This window comes from Petaurus breviceps, unplaced genomic scaffold, assembly GCF_028583685.1.
Source record: "Petaurus breviceps papuanus isolate PSGF00001 unplaced genomic scaffold, PetGlider_PUasm1.0 175, whole genome shotgun sequence".
NCBI lineage: Eukaryota > Metazoa > Chordata > Mammalia > Diprotodontia > Petauridae > Petaurus > Petaurus breviceps.
In genome coordinates this window covers 60,545,506-60,565,136 of record NW_027185764.1, presented here as the reverse complement: position 1 = coordinate 60,565,136, position 19,631 = coordinate 60,545,506, and the positions used below count along the sequence as shown (strand labels likewise).

Sequence of the window (19,631 nt, the reverse complement as noted above, 5' to 3'; positions counted from 1 at the left end):
GGGGAGGGGGGGGGGGAGGGAAGTTGGAAGCACCCACTTTTGAAAAGAGATGGGATCAAAGTAGAGTATACAACAAGTGGGAGGTGGCATAGGAGGGAGGGAAATATAGTCAGTCTTTTACAATGTATCTACTATGTTATTGTTTTGCTTTAGCCACACATGTACAACCTATACTGAACTGCTTATCTTCCCAGTAAGGGTGCTAAGGGAGGAAGGGAATGAATCTGGAATTCAAAGTTTTAAAATCAAATGTTCAAATATGTATGTATATATGTGTGTGTGTATGTATATATACTATTATCAATACTATTTTACATGTAATTGGAAAATAAGATATACAGGCACTGGGGCATAGAGATCCACCATGCCCTACTGGAAAAGTCAAAAGGGGTATGGGAGAAGACATGGGAGAGAGCAGATTGGAGGAGGGGATATCCTGTGGGACTGCTGTTTTGGGACAGTGGGCAGGGGAAAAACGGGGAGAAAATTTGTAACTCAAAATCTGGTGGAACTGAATGATGTAAATCAGAAGTTAATAAAGCATTTGAAAAAAAATAAAATAAAATTGTAGTTTTTTTTTAATTATGCAAATTTTAAAAAAAGGTAAAGGGTTAAAAAAAAATTTCCAGTGGGGCACTGAGTGATTTTTTTTAAAGGGGGTGGTAGGCCAAATAAGTTTGATAACCTGTACTCTAAGACACAAAAAAGCCTAAAACTTAAGGCAGAGATTCCTCCACACCAGGAAAAGAGCCCATCTTTAACGTAGCTAAAAGTCAAGAAATAGAATGGGGAAATGAGCAAATGACAAAAAATGAACTTGACTACAGAGTAATTAGGGTGACAGGGAAGATAGAAACACAAACTCAGAAGAAGAAAACAAAGTCAAAACAGATCTGTTGTATTTCCTAGGAGAGTTCTGAGCCCTCCAAAGTTTGGAGAGAAAACAGGTAGCTGTGCCTTCTTCTATCATCTTAACATTTCTCCAAAGAACATCAGTACCTAGGAACCAGTTCTCTAGGTTCTAAATGGGGAGCAAGGCCATGCTTATAAGGTTTTTTGATATAAATAGGTGATGAATGAATGAATGGAAAGAGCTGTTTTTAGAAGTTTGGAGTCAGACGCGCGCACGAACACACACACACACACACACACACACACACACACACACACACCCCACCACCACCACCACCTGCTGTTGCCTGCCCCCACTTCTCAGAATTACCTTGTGGATATTGGAGAAGCGGTAAAAACCCTACTGAACTTGAAAGAAATGCTGAAAAACTTGTAACATGCTGAAAGTGTCCAAGGGCAAGCAAACTCTGCTATTAAACAGCTGACTAATGAGATACAAAAAATCTAAATGACGATACTAAAGGCTGAAAACGTCACCAATAAGACAGATGATGAGTTGGAACACATGTCAAGCCAAGAGTCTACACTAGGAGATGAAATCTCTACCCTGTAAACCAAGATACAAAGGACTTGAGATGATGCTGTCAGTGCAAAAGCCTGGGCAGAATCAGCCCAGGATTGAGCTAACATCACTGAGAAGGATTTCATTGATCTAAAAAACACAATTTACAGTTCTTCAAGATAAGACAAACTCTAAAGGATCTGTGAAGGGAACACTGAGTAAAGTAAAACAACTAAAAGAAGAAGCAGAAAAATTGGCCAGAGAGACAGAGGAAAAGATGCAACGAATAAAAGATTTAGAAAAGAAGATCCAGGTCTTGAATCAAACCAAGCAAGAGAAAATCAACTAAAGCAATTAGAAAATCGTCATAGCTATTAGAAATGAAGTTGCCAAACAAGAAAATAAATATGCTACCTGTCACCTCTAGGACATTTTAGAGGGTTAGAGTTCCCTCCCTATGTTCTGACTGCTGCTTAAAGCTCCCTGCTTAGAATTATAGAGTCCTAGAAATTGGAATGGCTCTCAGAAGTCATTTGTCCAACTCCTCCCCAAAACAAGTATTTCCATTTACAGCAGCTTCCAAATGCGGAGATCAGAAACTCTATTGTGATGTCAGGTAAGAAGGGCTGGGACTGTCTGTAACATCAGTCTGTCTGGAGTTTCCCCACCGTCTGTACAGCTATTTCTTGGTATTGAAGTAGACCAAAGAATTAGAGCCAGGGAAATGTCACTTTTTATGAACATAGGAAAGGAAAAACAAAAAGTTTTCAAGCAGCTTTTTCCTCTTGACATTTTCCCCTTCTGTTAGTTTAAAGGAGGATGGTAGGGCAGACATTAGGTATGCAAAACAATTATATTTAAATAAGCATGGATTCAGGCTTATTCTATTTCTGTCAAATGACTTTAATTTTTATTGAATTACTATATTCTGAATGGAATCAATATACCATATATACTTACTTAGAACGTAATAGATTTTCCTGTTAATTTCTGTTTGAGTTTATTGTTCACATTTATTCTAACAATTGCAGGGCATCTAAATAAAATGTTTGTGACTTAAAAAAAAAGTTTGGAGTCAGGAAGAAGTCTAGGAAAAAATAGAGGAGGAATTCTGAGGTTGAGGAGTAGTATGCTGTATTTTGGTTCTAAGAGGCCTTCTTAATGACCCTTTCCATTCTTACATTTTACCTCCCTCTCCCTCTGTTTACTCTGAGTAACACCTGCTTTTTTGCTGTTCTTGTTCTTAAAGCAAGACATTACATCTCACCCTATTAATTTTTGCTGACTGTACCCCCACCCAATCCCATGCCTGGAATTCTCTCCTTCCTTGTCTCTATCCATATCTCCTGTTTTCTTTCAAATCTGAGCTAAAAACCTACTTTCTGTGCCCTTTCTAGCAGTCTTTAATTGTAGTACCTTTCCAATTTATCCTGTATGTGTATATATGTTTGCATGTAAATGTCTCCCCCATTAGTCTGTAAGCTCCTTGAGGTCAGGAAATGACTATTTTTGCATTTCTTTATATGCCCAGAGGTGTTTAATAAATGCTTGTATAAATGCTTTACTTGACTAGAAAGAAAATAAGGCCTGAGAGTGAGAGATCAGGACTGAAATAAGAACCCCAAAAGATGACACTTCAGAGTTCTGGGAGTCAAAGGGTATCTGATGGAGGAGAATAATGGGTCTGGAGGTCAGAAAATCTAAGCTCTGGATGGAAAGAAGAAAACAGAGAAAGGGGGTAAAGAAAAGTAGCCTTGTGCTCTACTTTCTAAGGGTAGAAAGGAAGATGTACTTTTAAAATGACTCATAGTTGGAAGTAGGAGAAAGGAGACAACATAGGATCTTCAAATACTTCCCAGAAATTTAATTCAACTGAGCATACATACTTCACCTATTTACATTCCATTTCCTGGATAGAATCCATAAAGTGGTGTTTGTTTTTTCTGAACTTCTTTATCAATTTCTCCCTATTTATTATGGTTGATAATATCCATTAAGGCAATTAGGTGGTGCAAGGGATAGAGTGCTGGACTTGGAATCAGGAAGGTTCATCTTCCTGAGTTCAAATCCAGTCTCAGATACTTAACTAGCTGTGTGACACAGGGCAAGTCACCTAACCCTATTTGCCTCAGTTCCTCATCTGTAAAAATGCCATTTCCTTCTCCTGGAGAAGGAAATAACAAGCCACTCCAGTGTCTTTGCCAAGAAAACTCCAAAAATGGGAACATGAAGAGTCAGATGATTGAGGCAAATACAATTACGTGACTTACCCTGGTGACTTACCCTGGCCCACACAGCTAGCGTCTGAAGCTGGATTTGAACTCATTCAAGCCCAGCACTCTATCCACTGTGCCACCTAGTGGCCCCAAATATCAGCTATATTTGAATACCAAAAGCCTAAAAACCACCTTTGTTTTTACTGTGAGGAGGGATCTTCCAACTTCATTTAAATCTTGTCAGTCACGCCCATAAAGAGATCTAAGTCAAAAATATTCTCTTTGAAGATAGTAATCTATTAAGTTTACTCAGCCCTTTGCTAATCTATTTTTGGCATTCCTTCTCCGCCTCTACCTCTGAGTTATTTAAGAGACTTCCCTTCCTGGCTATTCTACAGAACATTTCTCTTCCTCTATTGCTGTACCCACTGGTCTTTGTGTCAGCTGCTAGCCTGGGACTTGAATAAAGACTGGAGACACACAACTCCCCTAAACCTTCCAGCCATGGATTCTGCTGCACTTATCCTGCTAATGGGTGAGGAAACCTAAGCTTTATGATACAGGTTCATCTTGAAGGGAGGGAGGGTTGAATCAGTTAATTACCAACTTTGAAGTGAGAGCTAGCATGTGAGATTCTGGAGATCTGGTTCCTACTTAGCATAAAGTATGAATTGTGGTCAATGACGCTCAGATTTGAGGTTGCTCAAGAAAGTACAGAGAGAAAAAGTCAATAAATTAACTTGTTAAAAAAAAAAAGTACAGGGGCGGCCAGGTAGCACAGTGAGTAAGAGCACCGCTCCAGTGTTGGGATGACCTGGAGATCGAATCCGGGCTCAGACACTTAGCACCCACCCTGAAACACCTGGCCGGGTAACCTTGAGCAAGTTACTTAACCCCAATTGCTTAAGGGCGGCCAGGTGGCTCACCAGTGTCAGGATGACCTGGGGATCAAATCTGGGCTCATATATTCAGCACCACACCCAGAAATAACTGGCCATGTAACCTTGAGCAAGTTACTTAACCCCTATTGTTCTAGGAAAAAAAAAAGTACAGGGAGAAATGTTGCCTGTGTGGACACATTTTGGAGAAACCTAAAGTAAACAGAATTGAGCTGCAGAATTCAAAGTTCTCATTTCCAGAATGGAGCTTTTTTCTTTTTGAAGTGTCCTGTGGTGTTACCCTTTTGTCTTACAGTTTGTCAGAAAGACTTAGAAGCAGGTGAGGGGAAATAGGAAGATTGAAAAGAATGAGCAAGTCAAATCAACCTGACCACCAATGCAATAACTTATTGTCAGGGTCAGTGAATGAATTGGCTATATGAAAACTGGGACATGTAGAAAGGGATATGAAGGGACATTTGAGAATGGGAAGCAGGGCACATCTGGAAGTTAGGACTGGAAGAGACAAGAAGAGACAATATCTAGGCTTCTCTTTTTTTGATTCTTCAGCCCCTTATTTACTTGTTCCTTCCCCAACACCTAAAATTATGCACATTTCCCTTTATTCCAAAAAAAACAAGAAAAAGAGCCACCTTCACTCCAATCTGTTGCCCCATTATGTGGTCATCTCATGTAGACCCTTCACCCTTCATAACCAAACTCCTTGACTACATTCACCCACTATACTTCACCCACTCCTTACTAACTTCTTTTAATTTGACTTCCTTCACACTACTCGACTGCATCAACTTTTTTGGAATTCTCACTTCCTTCTCCTTCCCATGCCTTCTTTTTGTCTGCTTCCTCCCCCGCCCCGCAATTACTGAATTGAATCAATTTTCTTGGTCTTCAGTAATGCAATCACCAATGGGCAGTTTCAGTTCTCATTCTCCACCCCCGGGAAGCATTTGACATGATTAGTTGATCAACCCCTCGTCCTAGATCCTGTTTCTTTCTTTGGCTTCAGAGACACTGAACCCTCCATGGTTCCCCCCTTCTCTTTTCTAACAATGGACTTAATTGGAAAAATTTTAAAGCATTAATGATGTTTATAGTACCTACGGCACAGGGCTGTTGTGAGTTTCAAAATAGATGTCAATACACTTTGTAATTGTAAAGGCTATAGAAAAGTGGATAGTTCAATTCACTTCCTGAGACAGTTTCCACAGATACTTCTAGTCAATTTATTTTTCTTAGAGACCAAGGAAAAGGATATAAAAAATGGGATATTTTGTGACATAATAACAGCTAGTATTTATATAGCTTTAAGGTTTATAAAGCTCTTCGAAAATATGTTCTTTTCCATTTGGATCCTGATATCAATCCTAGGAGGGAGGTGCTATTATTATCCTCCTTTTACAAGTGAAAAAAACTGAAGTTAACAGAAGTTACCCTCAGTCACACAGTGTGAGAGATAGGATTTGAATTTGGGTCCTTCTGACTCCAAAGGCAGCTGGGTGGCCTGGAGTCAGAAAGACTCATCCTTTTAGTTCAAATCTGGCCTCAGACACTTAGTAGCTGTGTGACCCTGGGCAAGTCACTTAACCCTGTCTGCCTCAGTTTCCTCATCTGTAAAATGAGCTGGAAAAGGAAATGGCCAACCACTCCAGTATCTCTGCAAAGACAACCCCAAATGGGGTCATGGAGAGTTGGACAGGATTGAAAAACAATGGAGCAACAATTTCCTGACTCCAGGTCCTGCTCATTATCTACTATGCTACCTAGTTGCTCTAAGGAGGTTACTTATGATGATTACCCCCTGCTGAAATAAAAACCAGACTCTGATTATGCCTTTCAGGTCCTCTGTGTTGGTTCCTACTTACCCACCCATTCACTAATTATGAGAACGCCCCAAGGCTCTGTGCTTTGTGCTCTCTCTCTGTCTCTGTCTCTGTCTGTCTCTCCCTCTTTTCTCTCTCTCTCTCTCTCTCTCTCTCTCTCTCCTAAGCTTTCTCTCTCTATTTCTATCTCTCTCTCTCCCCTCCATCTCTGTCCATCTCAGTCTCTCTGTGTGTCTTTTTCTCTTTCTCTTCTCATTCTTGGAAATCTCCTTCACACCTATGATTTAAATGGTTTGAATGATGTGTCATCGCTCCATTCTCTTCTAAGCTTCGAACCTGCATTTCCAACTGCATCTTCATCTGGTTGTCCTCATGACACCTTATTGTCTTTCCCCAAACATAATCCTCTTAACCACTTTATTTTTGTTAGTAGTAACACCATTTCCTCAGTCAGCTTGTCCCAAAATCAAAAAGGCATCTTTGATTCTTCCTCTCTCCTATACAAAATTAGTTGCTAAGTCCCATTGAGTCTACATTTGAAATCTGTCCCCTTTTCTTCCTTTCTATTCCCACTGACCCATCCTAGTTCAAAGTCTCATTACCTCTTACTTGGATTGTTACTATAGGCTGCTAATTGTTCTCCCTGACCCCTTTCTAATTAATCCAACTTACTCAAGCCAGACTTTTGTTCCTAATAACATTAATATTTCTACTCTGCTCAAAAAGTTTCAATAGCTCCCCAACACCTACTGAATAAAATCTACACATCCTAGTTGAACATTCAAGGTTCTCCATAATCATATTCCAATTTAAGGTGAATATGGCACCTTTACATATAAATAGCTTTATTTCAGAGGCAGCTAGGTGGCATAATGGACAGTGCACTTGACTTGTAGTCAGAAGACATGAGAATGCAAAGAAAGACAAGACAGTGACTGCCCTCAAGGAACTCAGAAAGGATGCAAACTATGTACTAAGCTATACACAGTATAAATCCCAGGCCATCATGCAGCTAGGTCTGCCTCACTTAAATCCAATATTTGAACAAGTCAAGACATCACCCTTGTAATGTCATCATTGCTCATCCGAGAATGAAGGATAAATGGAAAATAATCAACAAAGGGAAGACACAAGCATTAAAGGGCATTGAGAAAGGATTCCTATTGAAGGTGGGATTTTAGCTTGGACGTGAAGGAAACCAGGGAAGCCAGTAGTCGGAGAGGAGGGGGGAGAGCATCCAGGTATGAAGGAGAGCCAATGAAAATGCACACACACCCTCTATCTAGTTTGAGGCACAACAGGAGGCCAGGGTCTCTGGGTTTCAGAGAGGGTGGGGGGGGCAGAAAGTATAAGAAGGCTGGAAAGTTGGGGGGGTCAGGTTATAAAAAGACTTTGAAAATTATGTAGGCTTTTCTATTTGATCCTGTGGGTGTTAGGGAGCCAATGGAGTTTATTGAGTGGTTAAGGAGATGTGTGACATGGCCAGACTTGCATTTAAGGAAGATGACTTCACTATAGTTAGGTGGAGGTGTGACTGGAGTGAGCAGAAATGTGTGGTGGACACCTGCAGGCAATTGCAATAGTGCAGGCATGAAGAGATAAGAAACCTATACAGGCAAGTGGTAGGGTCAGAGGAGAGAAGGGAATAAATAAGAGAGATGTCACAAAGGTAACATCAACAGGCCTTAGCAATAAATTGGATATGGGGTGTGTGTGTGTGTGTGTGTGTGTGTGTGTGTGTGTGTGCGCGTGTGCATGCAAGCATGTTTGCATGTGTATGTGTGTATGCATATGTGTGTATGCATTGTGTGTGTACATGTGTGAGAGAAAGAGACAGAGAGAAAATTCAAAAATGACCCTTAGGTTGCAAGTCTAAGTGACTGGGAGGTCAGTGGTGCTCCTAATAGTAATAGGGAAGTTAGGAAGAAAAGAGGTTTGGGGGGCAGTAAGGCATTCAGTTTTATACATGTTGAGATTAAAATATTTATGGGATGTCCAGCGCTAGAAGTCTAATAGACAATTAGAGATTCACGACTGGAGAATCTTTGAGAGGTTAGAGCTGGATAAGTAGACTTGATTCATCAGCATAGAGGGGATCATTGAATCCGTGAGAGCTAATGAGATCACCAAGTGAAATCTGTGCGCAGGGAGAAGAAAACCCAGCACCAGCCCTGTGGAACACCCACAATTAGCAGGCACGACTTAGAGCAGAGTGCAGAACCTGCAGCCTCGAGGCCCCGTGTGGCCTTTCAGGTGCAGCCTTTGGACTGAGTCCCAGTTTTACAGAACAAATCCTTTTATTAAGGGGATTTGTTCCATGAAGTTTGGATTCAGTCAAAGGCATAGGTTCCCCACCGCTGACCTACAGGAATATGCAGAAAAGGAAACTGAGCACTCTACAGATAGACAGGAAGAGGGAGTGGTGTTGTGAAAACAGAGAGAAGAAAACATCAAGAAGAAGACAGGGGTCAAAACCTGCAGAGAAAGAAAGAAGATTGAGGATTGAGAAAAGTCCATTAGTTTTGGTGATTAAAAGATTGTTAGTTAGTTTGATAGATAGTTAGATTGAAGAGAAGAGTTTTGGTTGGATGATGAGGTCAGAATCCAGACAATGAGATGACAGGAAGTGGAGGTACCTATGGGGGACAGCCTTCTCAGGAAGGTATGAGAGATGTGGAATAATAGGGAGGTGATGAGTCTGGTGAAGGTTGAGGATGAGGAACACAGGGCAGGCAGTAGAGGACAAGAGTGAAGGTGAGAGTGGAGATGGAAAAAGGGGGCAATTTTCTGGAGAAGGTGGGGTGGAATGGAATCATTTGTGCATGTAGAGGGGTGCACCTTGGCAAGAAGGGTCACTTCATTAGTCAGACAAGGTAGAAGGAAGAGATGGTGACAGACGGCACAAGGATAATGTGAGATGGGAAGAAGAGAAGAGGGAACTCTCACAAATTTTTTTCAGTAAAACACAGAGCAAGGTTCTCAGCTGAAAGGGTTTGGGGAGGGGAAGCCATGGAAGATTTGAGGAAGGATGAAAAGGTTTGGAAAAGTCATCATGGTGATTGGGACAGTGATTCAATTAGGGGGGCAATAAGGACTGCCCTGACATGGGGAGGGCTTGGTTGAGGTTATGTAACAAATTTGTAGTGGACACAGAATAATTTTGTGATTTTACTCTAGCTTCTTTTAGCAGTGTGTGAGCAAAAGTGGAGGATGATGGAAGTGACCCAAGGCTGAGGCTTGGCAGAGCAAGACTGATGATATAATAAGGGGTCAAGGGACTCAAGAATAGGGTTGAGCTGGTTCACCAAGGGGTCAAGTTGGGGAAGGGGAAAAGTGTAACTAGTGCTGGAGTGATAGCCTAGGAAGGAACTGAGGGGTCCAAGGATTCGAGGAAGAACAGGGTTTGGAGTTCCAATGCAGACGGAGGGGTGGAATGATATTAGATTGTGCTCAAATAAGAGAATTTCAGAGTTCATGAACATGGAATTACCTTCACCAATGCAGATCACAGTACAAGCTATATAATATACCATCCAATAGTTATTTTTAGATAAGTCATCTTCCTAAATAAATTACATAAGCTACATAAATTCAGGAAGTGAGTTTTACCTTTGAAACCTAGCAAAATGTCTTACACATAATAGACATTTAGTGTTTATTGGGTTAAGTTGAATTTAATTGAGTAGCTGACAGAGTAAGAGTCAGGGAAATAAATTCCTCTCTCTGGCTGTTCCTTCACCAAGAGACTTCATTTCCTCATTCTGGGCATTTTCATTGGCTGTCCCCCATTATCTCCCATGCCTGCCCTCCTCCCCTGCACCTCCCACTTTCCTTCAAGTCCCAACTGAAATCCCACCTTCTACAGGAAGTCTCTCCCAACCCCCCCCCCCAACTCCAGTACTTTCCCTCTATTGATTATTGACAATCTTGCCTGCTTGTAGCTAGTTGTTTTCATGTTGTCTCTCCCATTAGACTGTAATCTCTTCGAGAACAGAGACAGTCGTCTGGCTTTCTTTGTTTTGCACATAGGACAGTGCCTGCCATCTGTTTATTGACTCACTGTTTTACCCTCCTGCCTTCAGCTTTGGCCTCTTCTCTTGGGTTCAACCTGGACACAGACCATCCCACAACTTTCCAGTCAGATGCAGCTGAGTTTGGGCACACTGTGGTCCTGTTTGAGGGCTCTCGGTAAGGTGATGGGTACAACTGTTACCTGGAGGTTTCTTAGGCTAACAACTACGCAACCCAGTTGGTAGAGTGCTGCGTCTGGAATCAGGAAGATTTCAAATCCAGCCTCAGACGCATGTCCCTGGGCAAGTCATTTAGCTGCTGTTTGCCTCAGTTTCCTCACCTGTAAAATGGGGAAAATAATAGCACCTACTTTGTAGGGTTGTTTTGAGGATCAAATGAAATAATCATTATAAAGTGCTTGGCCCATAGTAGGCGCTGTATACTTATCCCCACCTTTCCCCTTCCATATGCCTTCATCCTCCCCAGTATTCTCGTCTTTCTAAAGATGTCTCTTATTCTGGGAGGTAGGAAAAAGTCACAAGCAGCCTTATGTCTATATCGGAATTATCAATATTCTCAATGGTACTAGGAATGCCTAGTAATTCTCCCCCTCTTAAGCGTGCAGACTTTCTTCCTTAATGTACTTACATGTCTCATGGTGATACAGCTTTCTCTTTCAAGGTGTCTACTCTCTCATCCTAATAATGAAAGTTCTTCCGTGACTCTCTCCTGTCCCCATGATGACCTCTGGGTTTCCCCTTCTCCCCACAGCCTGGTGGTAGGAGCCCCCCTGGAGAGGACATCCTCTAACCAAACAGGGAAACTCTACAATTGTGAATATGGCACTGGGAGTTGTGAGGCTATCCCCATGCAGAGTGAGTAAAGACTCCTGTCCTGGGACAGCATGCCCCGGGTCCCACTTTCTGCTTTTAACTCTTCTACCCAGCTGTCCTCTTCTCCAGCCTTTGCTGTTTCCGAGACTTGATGCCCCCGCTGGAATTTAGGTTTTCTGCTTCGCATCACTTAATTCATCAGCCTCCAAGCTCTGCTGCCTCTGCACTCGTCCCCTACTCCAACACCACGCCCCACCTATTGTCTCTTTTTTCTTTTTCTTTATTTTCTTTTTAATTTATGGAACAAAATAGGCATTTCCATACCACGGTATAATAACAAAAGATGATTGTACATGAAAGTACAAATCTATCATGTACAACTTGCTATTCTCTTTAAATATATAAAATAGTTATCATGTAAATTTTTTTCTCCCCCGGTGCCTGCCCTAAAGATGGCTACCATTAGACACAAAGATGTACATACAAATAAGTACATCTCTTCCACATTGCTGGTGTTAGGGGCATGACTCCCCTTCACTCTGCAAAATCCATGTAAAACATTTTGGCCCTCCCTTTGTACCAGAGAAGTCTGAATTGTTTTTCTTTTATGAGGTGTTTATAGTACCTTACTCTAAAATTGTCTGCTGGCCTTTTTGATGCCACAAAATTCCCCCAAATTCCCATTTAATTTCTTATGCCAAACCATGATACATACATACATACATACACATATACACACATACATACATATAAAAACCTTGATGGGGAAAGTCACGATGTGGAAGAAATAATTGCATATGTAAAATCATTCTACACACTCCGTCTGGATGCAGATAGTGTCTTCCTTCATGTGTCCTTTGGAGTTAATTTGGGTATTTAGAATAGTCAAAATGACTTATTTGCTCAAAAAAATGTTCTTAAAACAATACTGCTCTTCCTCTACAATTTTCGCTTGGTTCTGCGTCTTGTCTTTCCTTTGATTTCCCAGACTCCACACATCTCTCAGAAGTCAGTATCATGGATTTAGAGATGGAAATGATTTCTAGTCCAGTCCCCTCATTTTGCAGATGAGAAAACTGAGATCCAGAGGGATTAAGTAACTTTTTCAAGGTCACTCAGGTGGCAGAATTAGGATTTGAACCTTTGTCCTCCAAATCTATTCTGCTTTCTCCTGTACTATACACTATCTTGACCTAAAGCTGAAGCATCCTCCACCACAGCTTCCCACAGAGCTGTGTGAAGCCCAAGGCAGTGACCCCCACAGCCCTACTCACCCTATGTGTGTGTGACTATGCATGTCTGTGTCTCTCCAGTCCCTCTAGAGGCAGTGAACATGTCCCTAGGGCTCTCTCTGACAGCTGGTGCAAACCCTTCACAGATTCTGGTAAGTTCGCCTGGGTCACATGAGGGTAATGGGGCCCTGGAGGGAAGGAGGTGGTTGGGACTGAAGGACACAGTGTCTATACAGGGAAGAAAGTAGTTTTCTTGTGTTAGGACTCAGGTGGACCCCTGGGACGCAACAGACCATCAAACTCTTATTTTGGCTTCTTAGGCCTGTGGACCCACAGTACATCAAGCCTGCAAGGTGAACACTTACATGAAAGGTTTCTGCTTTGTGTTGAATTCAAATCTGCAGCAACTTCAGAAGTTCCCACCAGCACTTCCGGGTGAGTCAGTAGGTGGAGACTGTGTAAGATTCTTTTGTTGAAGGTATGAACCTGGATACCTCCAATGGGGAGGGGACCAGGAAGACAACTCAGATCATTCATTCATAGAACAAGCATTTATTAAGCTCCTACCATCTGTCCTATGCCCTGTGTTAAGAGCTGGGGACAAATGACAAAAAACAAGTCAGTCCTTACCCTCAAGGAGTTTAGATTCTACTGAGGAGAAACACGTACAGTTAAGTAAATAGTCAATATGCAAAGTGAATACTGTGTAATTTCAGAGGAGGGGATAGGGCACTAACAACTAGGTGATCACAATAGGCCTCAGGTTGGAGGGGGTACCTGAGCTGAGCCTTGAAAGAAAGCAGGAAGGTCATCAAGGCAGAGATTAGAAAGGAGTACATTTCAGGCATAGGGGAGAGATTCTACAAAGGCATAGAGAGAGAAGAGGGATGTAATGTCTTGTTTGGGGAGTCATAAGTACTCAGTCAACACTCATTAAACCATTACTACATATCAGATCCTGTGCTAAAGGCTGGGGAAACAAAGGCAGAAAGAGCTCACATTCTAGTGGAGAAGACAGCATACAAAGAACAATATACATACAAGACATGTGCAGTATAAATGGAAGGTAATTCCAGAGAGAAGAGAGATGGCAGGGAACAAGCATTTATTAAGCACCTACTACGTGCCAAGAGTTTTGCAGATATTACCTCATTCGATTCTCACAACAACCTTGTGAGTAGGTTCTATTATGACCCCCATTTTACAGTTGAGGAAACCGAGGCAAAGAGAAGTTAAATGACTTGCCTAGGATCACCCAGCTAGTAACTCTCTGAGGCTGGATTTGAATTCAGGCCTTCCTGTCTCCAGGCACAGCCCTCTATCCACTGTACCATCCTACCTGCCTGGAGGAGAGAGAGGGGACAGAACTGAAAGATCAGATTTAAGCTGAGGCTGGAACAAAGTTAGTTTGGCTGGAACACAGATTATATGAAGATCATCCTTCTGGACAAATGGGACTCAATGGAAACAGGGAGGGAACACAAGGAGACTAGGAGTTACTTGTCTGAGGCTCGATTAAATTCATCAGATTGCTCTGTAATTCAGATGGACTGGGCAGCATCTAATAGGGATGGTGTTGTTGTGTGCAGTCCCTGTCTGACTCTTCGTGACCTCATGGACCACAGCATGGCAGGCCCTTCGATCCTCCGCTATCTCTTTAAATCTGTCCAAGTTTATGTTCATTGTTTCCCTGACACTATCTATCTACTTCATCCTCTGCCGTCCCCTTTTCCTTTTGACTTCAACCTTTCCCATCCTCATCTAAAGAGTTCCATCTTTTAATTGTGTGGTCAAAATATTTAAGCTTTAGCTTCAGTATTTGACTTTCCGATGAATAGCCTGCATTAATTTCTTTCAATATTGACTAACTGACTCCTTGGTGGGGTGTGAAGTAAGATTGGAGAATATGTGTATCTGTACGGATGGGGAGGGAGCAAGGCAAACTGTTGCAGTAGCAATGTGCTGGATCCAGATGGGTAGCCAGGAAGCAGACCCCCACCCACCCTTCATGACCGACAGGGGCCTTAGAGGCACTTACTCTTAGCATACATGTCACATACTGACAAGAACAAGCTGATTCTGAGATCGACATTCAACTGTGGGAATACAAGGTAGCCAGACAAAGGTATCCAATCAAGTTTGGGAGAATCAATCAATACAGAGTACTTGACAAGCTTTGGTCCCATCATCACTCTCTTGAGCCCCAACTAGACTACAGAGTATGCACATTTCGTGATTTGGAATATTTTTCACTTTGAGGTCATCTTGTCCAATGTCAAAGAAGCCCTTGGTACGCCCAGGGAATGTAAGTTATTTGAGGAAAAGGACTATTTCCCTTTGTTTTCCTACCCAGAACCTACCTAGCACAGTGTTTCACATATGTTGTTCTTGAAGAAAGAAAAGGAACCCCTCCCACTGTGAGGGGGGCTTCCCTTGTGTTTTGGAAGGGGCTGAAGGACCCCTGCTTTGAGAAGCAAAGAGCAGAGAATGGAGCAAGTTCCTGTATTTGGATGAGTGGAAAGGGCACTGACATTGAAAGGGGGAGCAACAGGGCCATATTCTGGATGTTTAGACAAGACCTACTTGTTGGGAGGGAGAAGAAGAAATCCCAAAAGATGTCTGAGTCTGGATTTGAACTCAGGTCTTCCTGATTCCAAGCCTGGCAGCCTAACCACTAGCTGCCTACCTGCTGCTTAGAGTCCTTTCACTAAGGACCTAGGTTATGCTTACCAGAAAACAGGTCACAGTCAAAGACAGATAGATGCAAGGAGTTATCTCACAATTATACATCTCAAGCAACCCATATGTCTTATCTGAAAACTGCCCCCATACTGATCAATCAGTTATTGTTTTCATATTCCTTTTATGGTTGAAACCCCAAAAGAGAATGAGGGAGCAAAAGTGGAAAAATGGACTAGATTTGGTGTTAGAGGACATAGGTTCAAATCATAGCTCTGATACTACCTATGAGATCATAAAATAAGCGATTTTCTTTGGAACTTTTGCTTTGCCTATAAAATGTAGGGGTTGAAGGCCTCTTCCATCTACAATCCTATCATTTGTTTTTCTGATAGGGGATTGAAAGGGCCTGGAGAATATATTCTAGTACTAGTGTGAATGAGGGCAAGTGGGTAGTGTTCATATTGTTGTTGTGTCCTACTTTTCATGACCCCATTTTTTTTTGGATTTTTCTTGGCAAAGATACTGGAGTGGTTTACCATTTCCTTCTCCAGGGCCCCCATTTTACAGTTGAGGAAATTGAGACAAACAGAGGTTAGGTGACTTGCCCAAGATCACACAGCTAGTAAGTTTCTAGGGCTGGATTTGAATTCAGGTCTTCCTGACTCCAGATCCAGCTTTTTATCCACTGTACCACCTAGCTGGGAAGTGAATAGCCCCAGTAAATGGGTATAATGATAGTAATGATGATTACAACAGCGGCATGCATTTATTTGGCACTTTAAGGGATACAAAATGTTATCTCATTTGGTACTTTCTTACCATTCTTCTCTCTTCCAGAGTGCCCCAAACAAGATATTGATATTGCTTTCCTGATTGATGGCTCTGGCAGCATTTCTAAATCTGACTTCATGAAAATGAAAAACTTTGTGAAAGCTGTGATGAGTCAGTTTGAAAAGCCTAACACACAGGTGAGCAGCTGGGACGAATTGCCTGGGTTTGGCTATGTGCAGGGAAACCCAGGAACAGGAATTAGGGAGCATATTAGGTAGGCAGGTATGGAGACATGTAGGAAGAGCTTCCATTCAGTCGTTGGCATCAGGTAGATGATCACTGCTGACTCAATACATTTGCACAGGCACACTCCCCAGACCTGGTCTTGGGGCTCTCCTCCTGCTGTTCAGACCACTCCTCAGTCTTCTTTGCCGGATCCTCATTCAGATACTGCCCTCTAACCATAGGTATACCACTGGATCCTGTCCTGGATTCTCTTCTCTTCTCCTTCTATACTTCTCTGTTTGGGATCTCATCAGCTCCCATGGATTTAATTACTATTATCCCCATGCGGATAATTCTCAAGTCAACTTATCCTGCTCTAAACTCTCTTCTCACCTCCAATTTCACATCTCCAGTTACCTTTTAAACATCTCAAACTGGATGTCCAGTAGACATCTTAAACTCAACACATCAGAAACCAAACTATCCCACTAAAAGTTCCCTCAACCATTACTGTTGAGGGCAGCACCATCTTCCCAGTCCTGTAGACTTTCAACCTAGGTGTTATCTTCAGCTCCTCACTGTCTCTCCCTGCTCCCACCCCATCCAATCTACTGCCAAGGCCTATTGATTTCACTTTTGCAACATCTCTCAAATACACTCCCTTCTCTCTTCTGACACTGCAGGCTCTTATTACCTCATGCCTAGACTATTGCAATAGCATGCTGGTGAATGTGCCTGTCTTACGTCTCTCCCCACTTCAATCCAGCCCTTTATTCAGCCACTGAAGGATTTTCCTAAATCACAGGTCCCACTATGTCATTCCCCTACTCAATAAACTTTCAGTGGCCACCTCCAGGATCAAATTCAAAATCCTTTTTGCGGGGTTCAAAACCCTATATAGCCTAGTCCCATCCTGTCTTTCCAGTCTTCTTACACCTTCCTTCCTACCACGCATTCCTCTAGAACACGTCCAACGACAAAGGCCTCCTTGCTGTTCCGTGAACAAGACACTTCATCTTTCAGCTTCAGGAATTTTCTCTGGTTGTCCCTAGAATGCCTAGAATGTTCCCACTCCTTATCTCTACGTGCCTGGGCTCCTTTAAGGCCCAACTAAAATCCCATCTTCTTCTGGAAGTCTTTTCCAATACCTCCTTTTAAATTATTTCCTATTTGTCCTATATATAGCTTGTTGTTGTATATTGATTGTTGTCCATTAGATTGTAAGGACCAGGACTGTCTTTTGACTTTTTTTGTATCTCCAGTATTTAGCACAATGCCTGAAACATAGTAGGTGCTTAATAAATATTAATCAACTGACTGACCCAGCTGTATTTCCTTCACTATCCAGCTTTCTTGTGGGAGTAGAGAACAGAGGATGATCAATACTGACTTAAAACACACACACACACACACACACACACATTCCCAGTCTCATAATCCTGCTTCCATAAGGGAATTTTTAAGTGAATTTATTTATTTTTAATTTTCAACATTTACTTGTATAAGTTTTAAATTTTCTCCCCATCTTCCCCTCCCTCTTCCCCAAGACTGCATGCAATCTGATATAGGCTCTACATACATATTCCTATTAAGCATATTTTCACATTAGTAATGTTGAATAGAAGAATTATAATGAATGGGAGGAACCACGAGAAAGAAAAAAGCAAAACAAAACAAAAAAATGAAAATAGTCTGCTTCACTCTGCATTCAGACTCCATAGCCCTTTCTCTGGATGTGGATGACATTTTCCATCATGAGTCCTTTGGAATCATTCTAGTTCTTGCATTGCTGAGAAGGGCTAAGTCTATCAAAATCAGTCATCACACACTATGGCTGTTATTGTGTACAATGTTCTCCTGATTCTGCTCACTTCACTCAGCATCAGTTCATATAAGTCTTTCCAGGTTTTTCAGAAGTCCATCTGTCCATCATTTCTCACAACACAATAGTATGCCATCATAATCATATATCACAACTTGTTCAACCATTCCCCAATTGATGGGCATCTCCTTGATTTCCAGTTCTTGGCCACCACAAAAAAAAGCTGCTATAAATATTTTTGTACATGTGGGGTCCTTTTCCCAATTTTATGATATCTTTGGGATACAGTCCTAGAAGTGGTATTGCTGGGTTCCTTAAGGGAATTTCAAACAGAGTGATCTCAAGGGCTTCTTCCCCACAGTTTTCCCTGATGCAGTTTGCAGCTGAATTCCAGGTACATTTCACCTTTGACACATTCAAGAAGAATTATGATCCTGGAAAGCTGGTGGATAATATTCTTCAACTGGGTGGAGTGACAAAAACTGCCACAGGCATCAAAAAAGTGGTGTAAGTGCCCTTGTTCTGACATATCAAGCCTAACTATTCTAGCATGGGTGCTTCACTCTCTGCTGAGAAGGTCAAGGGGGCACGTTGGAGTGAGAGACGCCCATGTCTTGATAGGAAGGAGCAGTGCTGGGAAGGAGGGGAGAAGAGGCTAAAAAGACCACTTTCCTAAGAGTATTTCTAGCACTCTTCTTGAACTGTAGCATATATAATAAAGACTGAATCCTTATTCAGGACCAGATTTCTTTCATTTCAGTTTAGGAGGAGTTGAATGATTCAGCCTCAGGTATACAAATAATCTATTATCGGCTCTTTCCTCCCAGTCTTGGTTATGTTTCAAAGTTGGACTATATATAAATGGATTCTGTCTCTTCCCTCCCTGGAGTAGCTCCTTCCTGCTCATTCTTTCCCTGGGGCCAGCTATGTTTTTGGACCTAATGAGTTTCATTTCCCAAGGTCAGTCAGTGGAAATGAACTCCATGAGACTTTGACCCTCTTTCTTCCCTGTACAGAACTGAACTCTTTCAAAAGTCAAATGGAGCACGAAAAGATGCCACTAAGATCCTCATCGTCATCACAGATGGGAAGAAATTTGATGACTCCCTGGAATACAGTGATGTCATCCCCATGGCAGAGAAAGCAGGAATAATCCGATATGCAATTGGGGTACAGAGGGGCCTCAAAATCTTCTCCCCTATTTCTTTTTTATCCAGTCATAAGTAGCTTCTCTCTCACAGTTTTTTCCCCCTAAAAAAGGAGGCAGCTTCTTCCTCTCTACATGTGCTCCAATGGAAATGTTCTCCATCAAGCACAACTAACTTCCCCTTCATCTTTCACCAACCCTCTTACTCTCAAGATATAATGTCCTGACTTGGGAGATGATGAGCCTCTTTCCCCTCAGAACTTCCGGGGTAAGGACATTTTCCATGCAGCTCTAACCTTCTTTTTCCTTGTTAAAGGTGGGGAAAGCCTTTGATAATTGGTACTCCAGACAAGAACTAAATGAAATAGCATCCAGACCTTCCAAGGATTATGTATTCTGGGTTGACAACTTTGGAGCACTCAGTAATATTCAAAACCAGCTGAAAGAGAAGATCTTTGCCATTGAGGGTAAGTCAGAGCCCCAGTCCTGAGTCCTTAAATTGTTTCACTCCCAAAACCTATCTCCCATAATATAGGAAACCTGTCTCTAGTTCAAGTTT

General features: G+C 42.0%; 1 protein-coding gene across 1 annotated transcript in view; it reads left to right on the top strand.

Annotated features, from left to right (window-relative positions):
- Window positions 1-4,015: 4,015 nt before the first annotated feature.
- Window positions 4,016-19,631, top strand: part of LOC138158898 (integrin alpha-D-like) — a 41,611-nt gene continuing 25,995 nt past the window's right edge. The window contains 9 exon segments of the mRNA XM_069085215.1: window positions 4,016-4,165; window positions 10,432-10,537; window positions 11,132-11,235; window positions 12,507-12,577; window positions 12,746-12,860; window positions 15,945-16,075; window positions 18,287-18,432; window positions 18,942-19,095; window positions 19,389-19,539. Coding sequence (XP_068941316.1) covers window positions 4,135-4,165; window positions 10,432-10,537; window positions 11,132-11,235; window positions 12,507-12,577; window positions 12,746-12,860; window positions 15,945-16,075; window positions 18,287-18,432; window positions 18,942-19,095; window positions 19,389-19,539 — 1,009 coding nt within the window. The 5' untranslated portion in view covers window positions 4,016-4,134.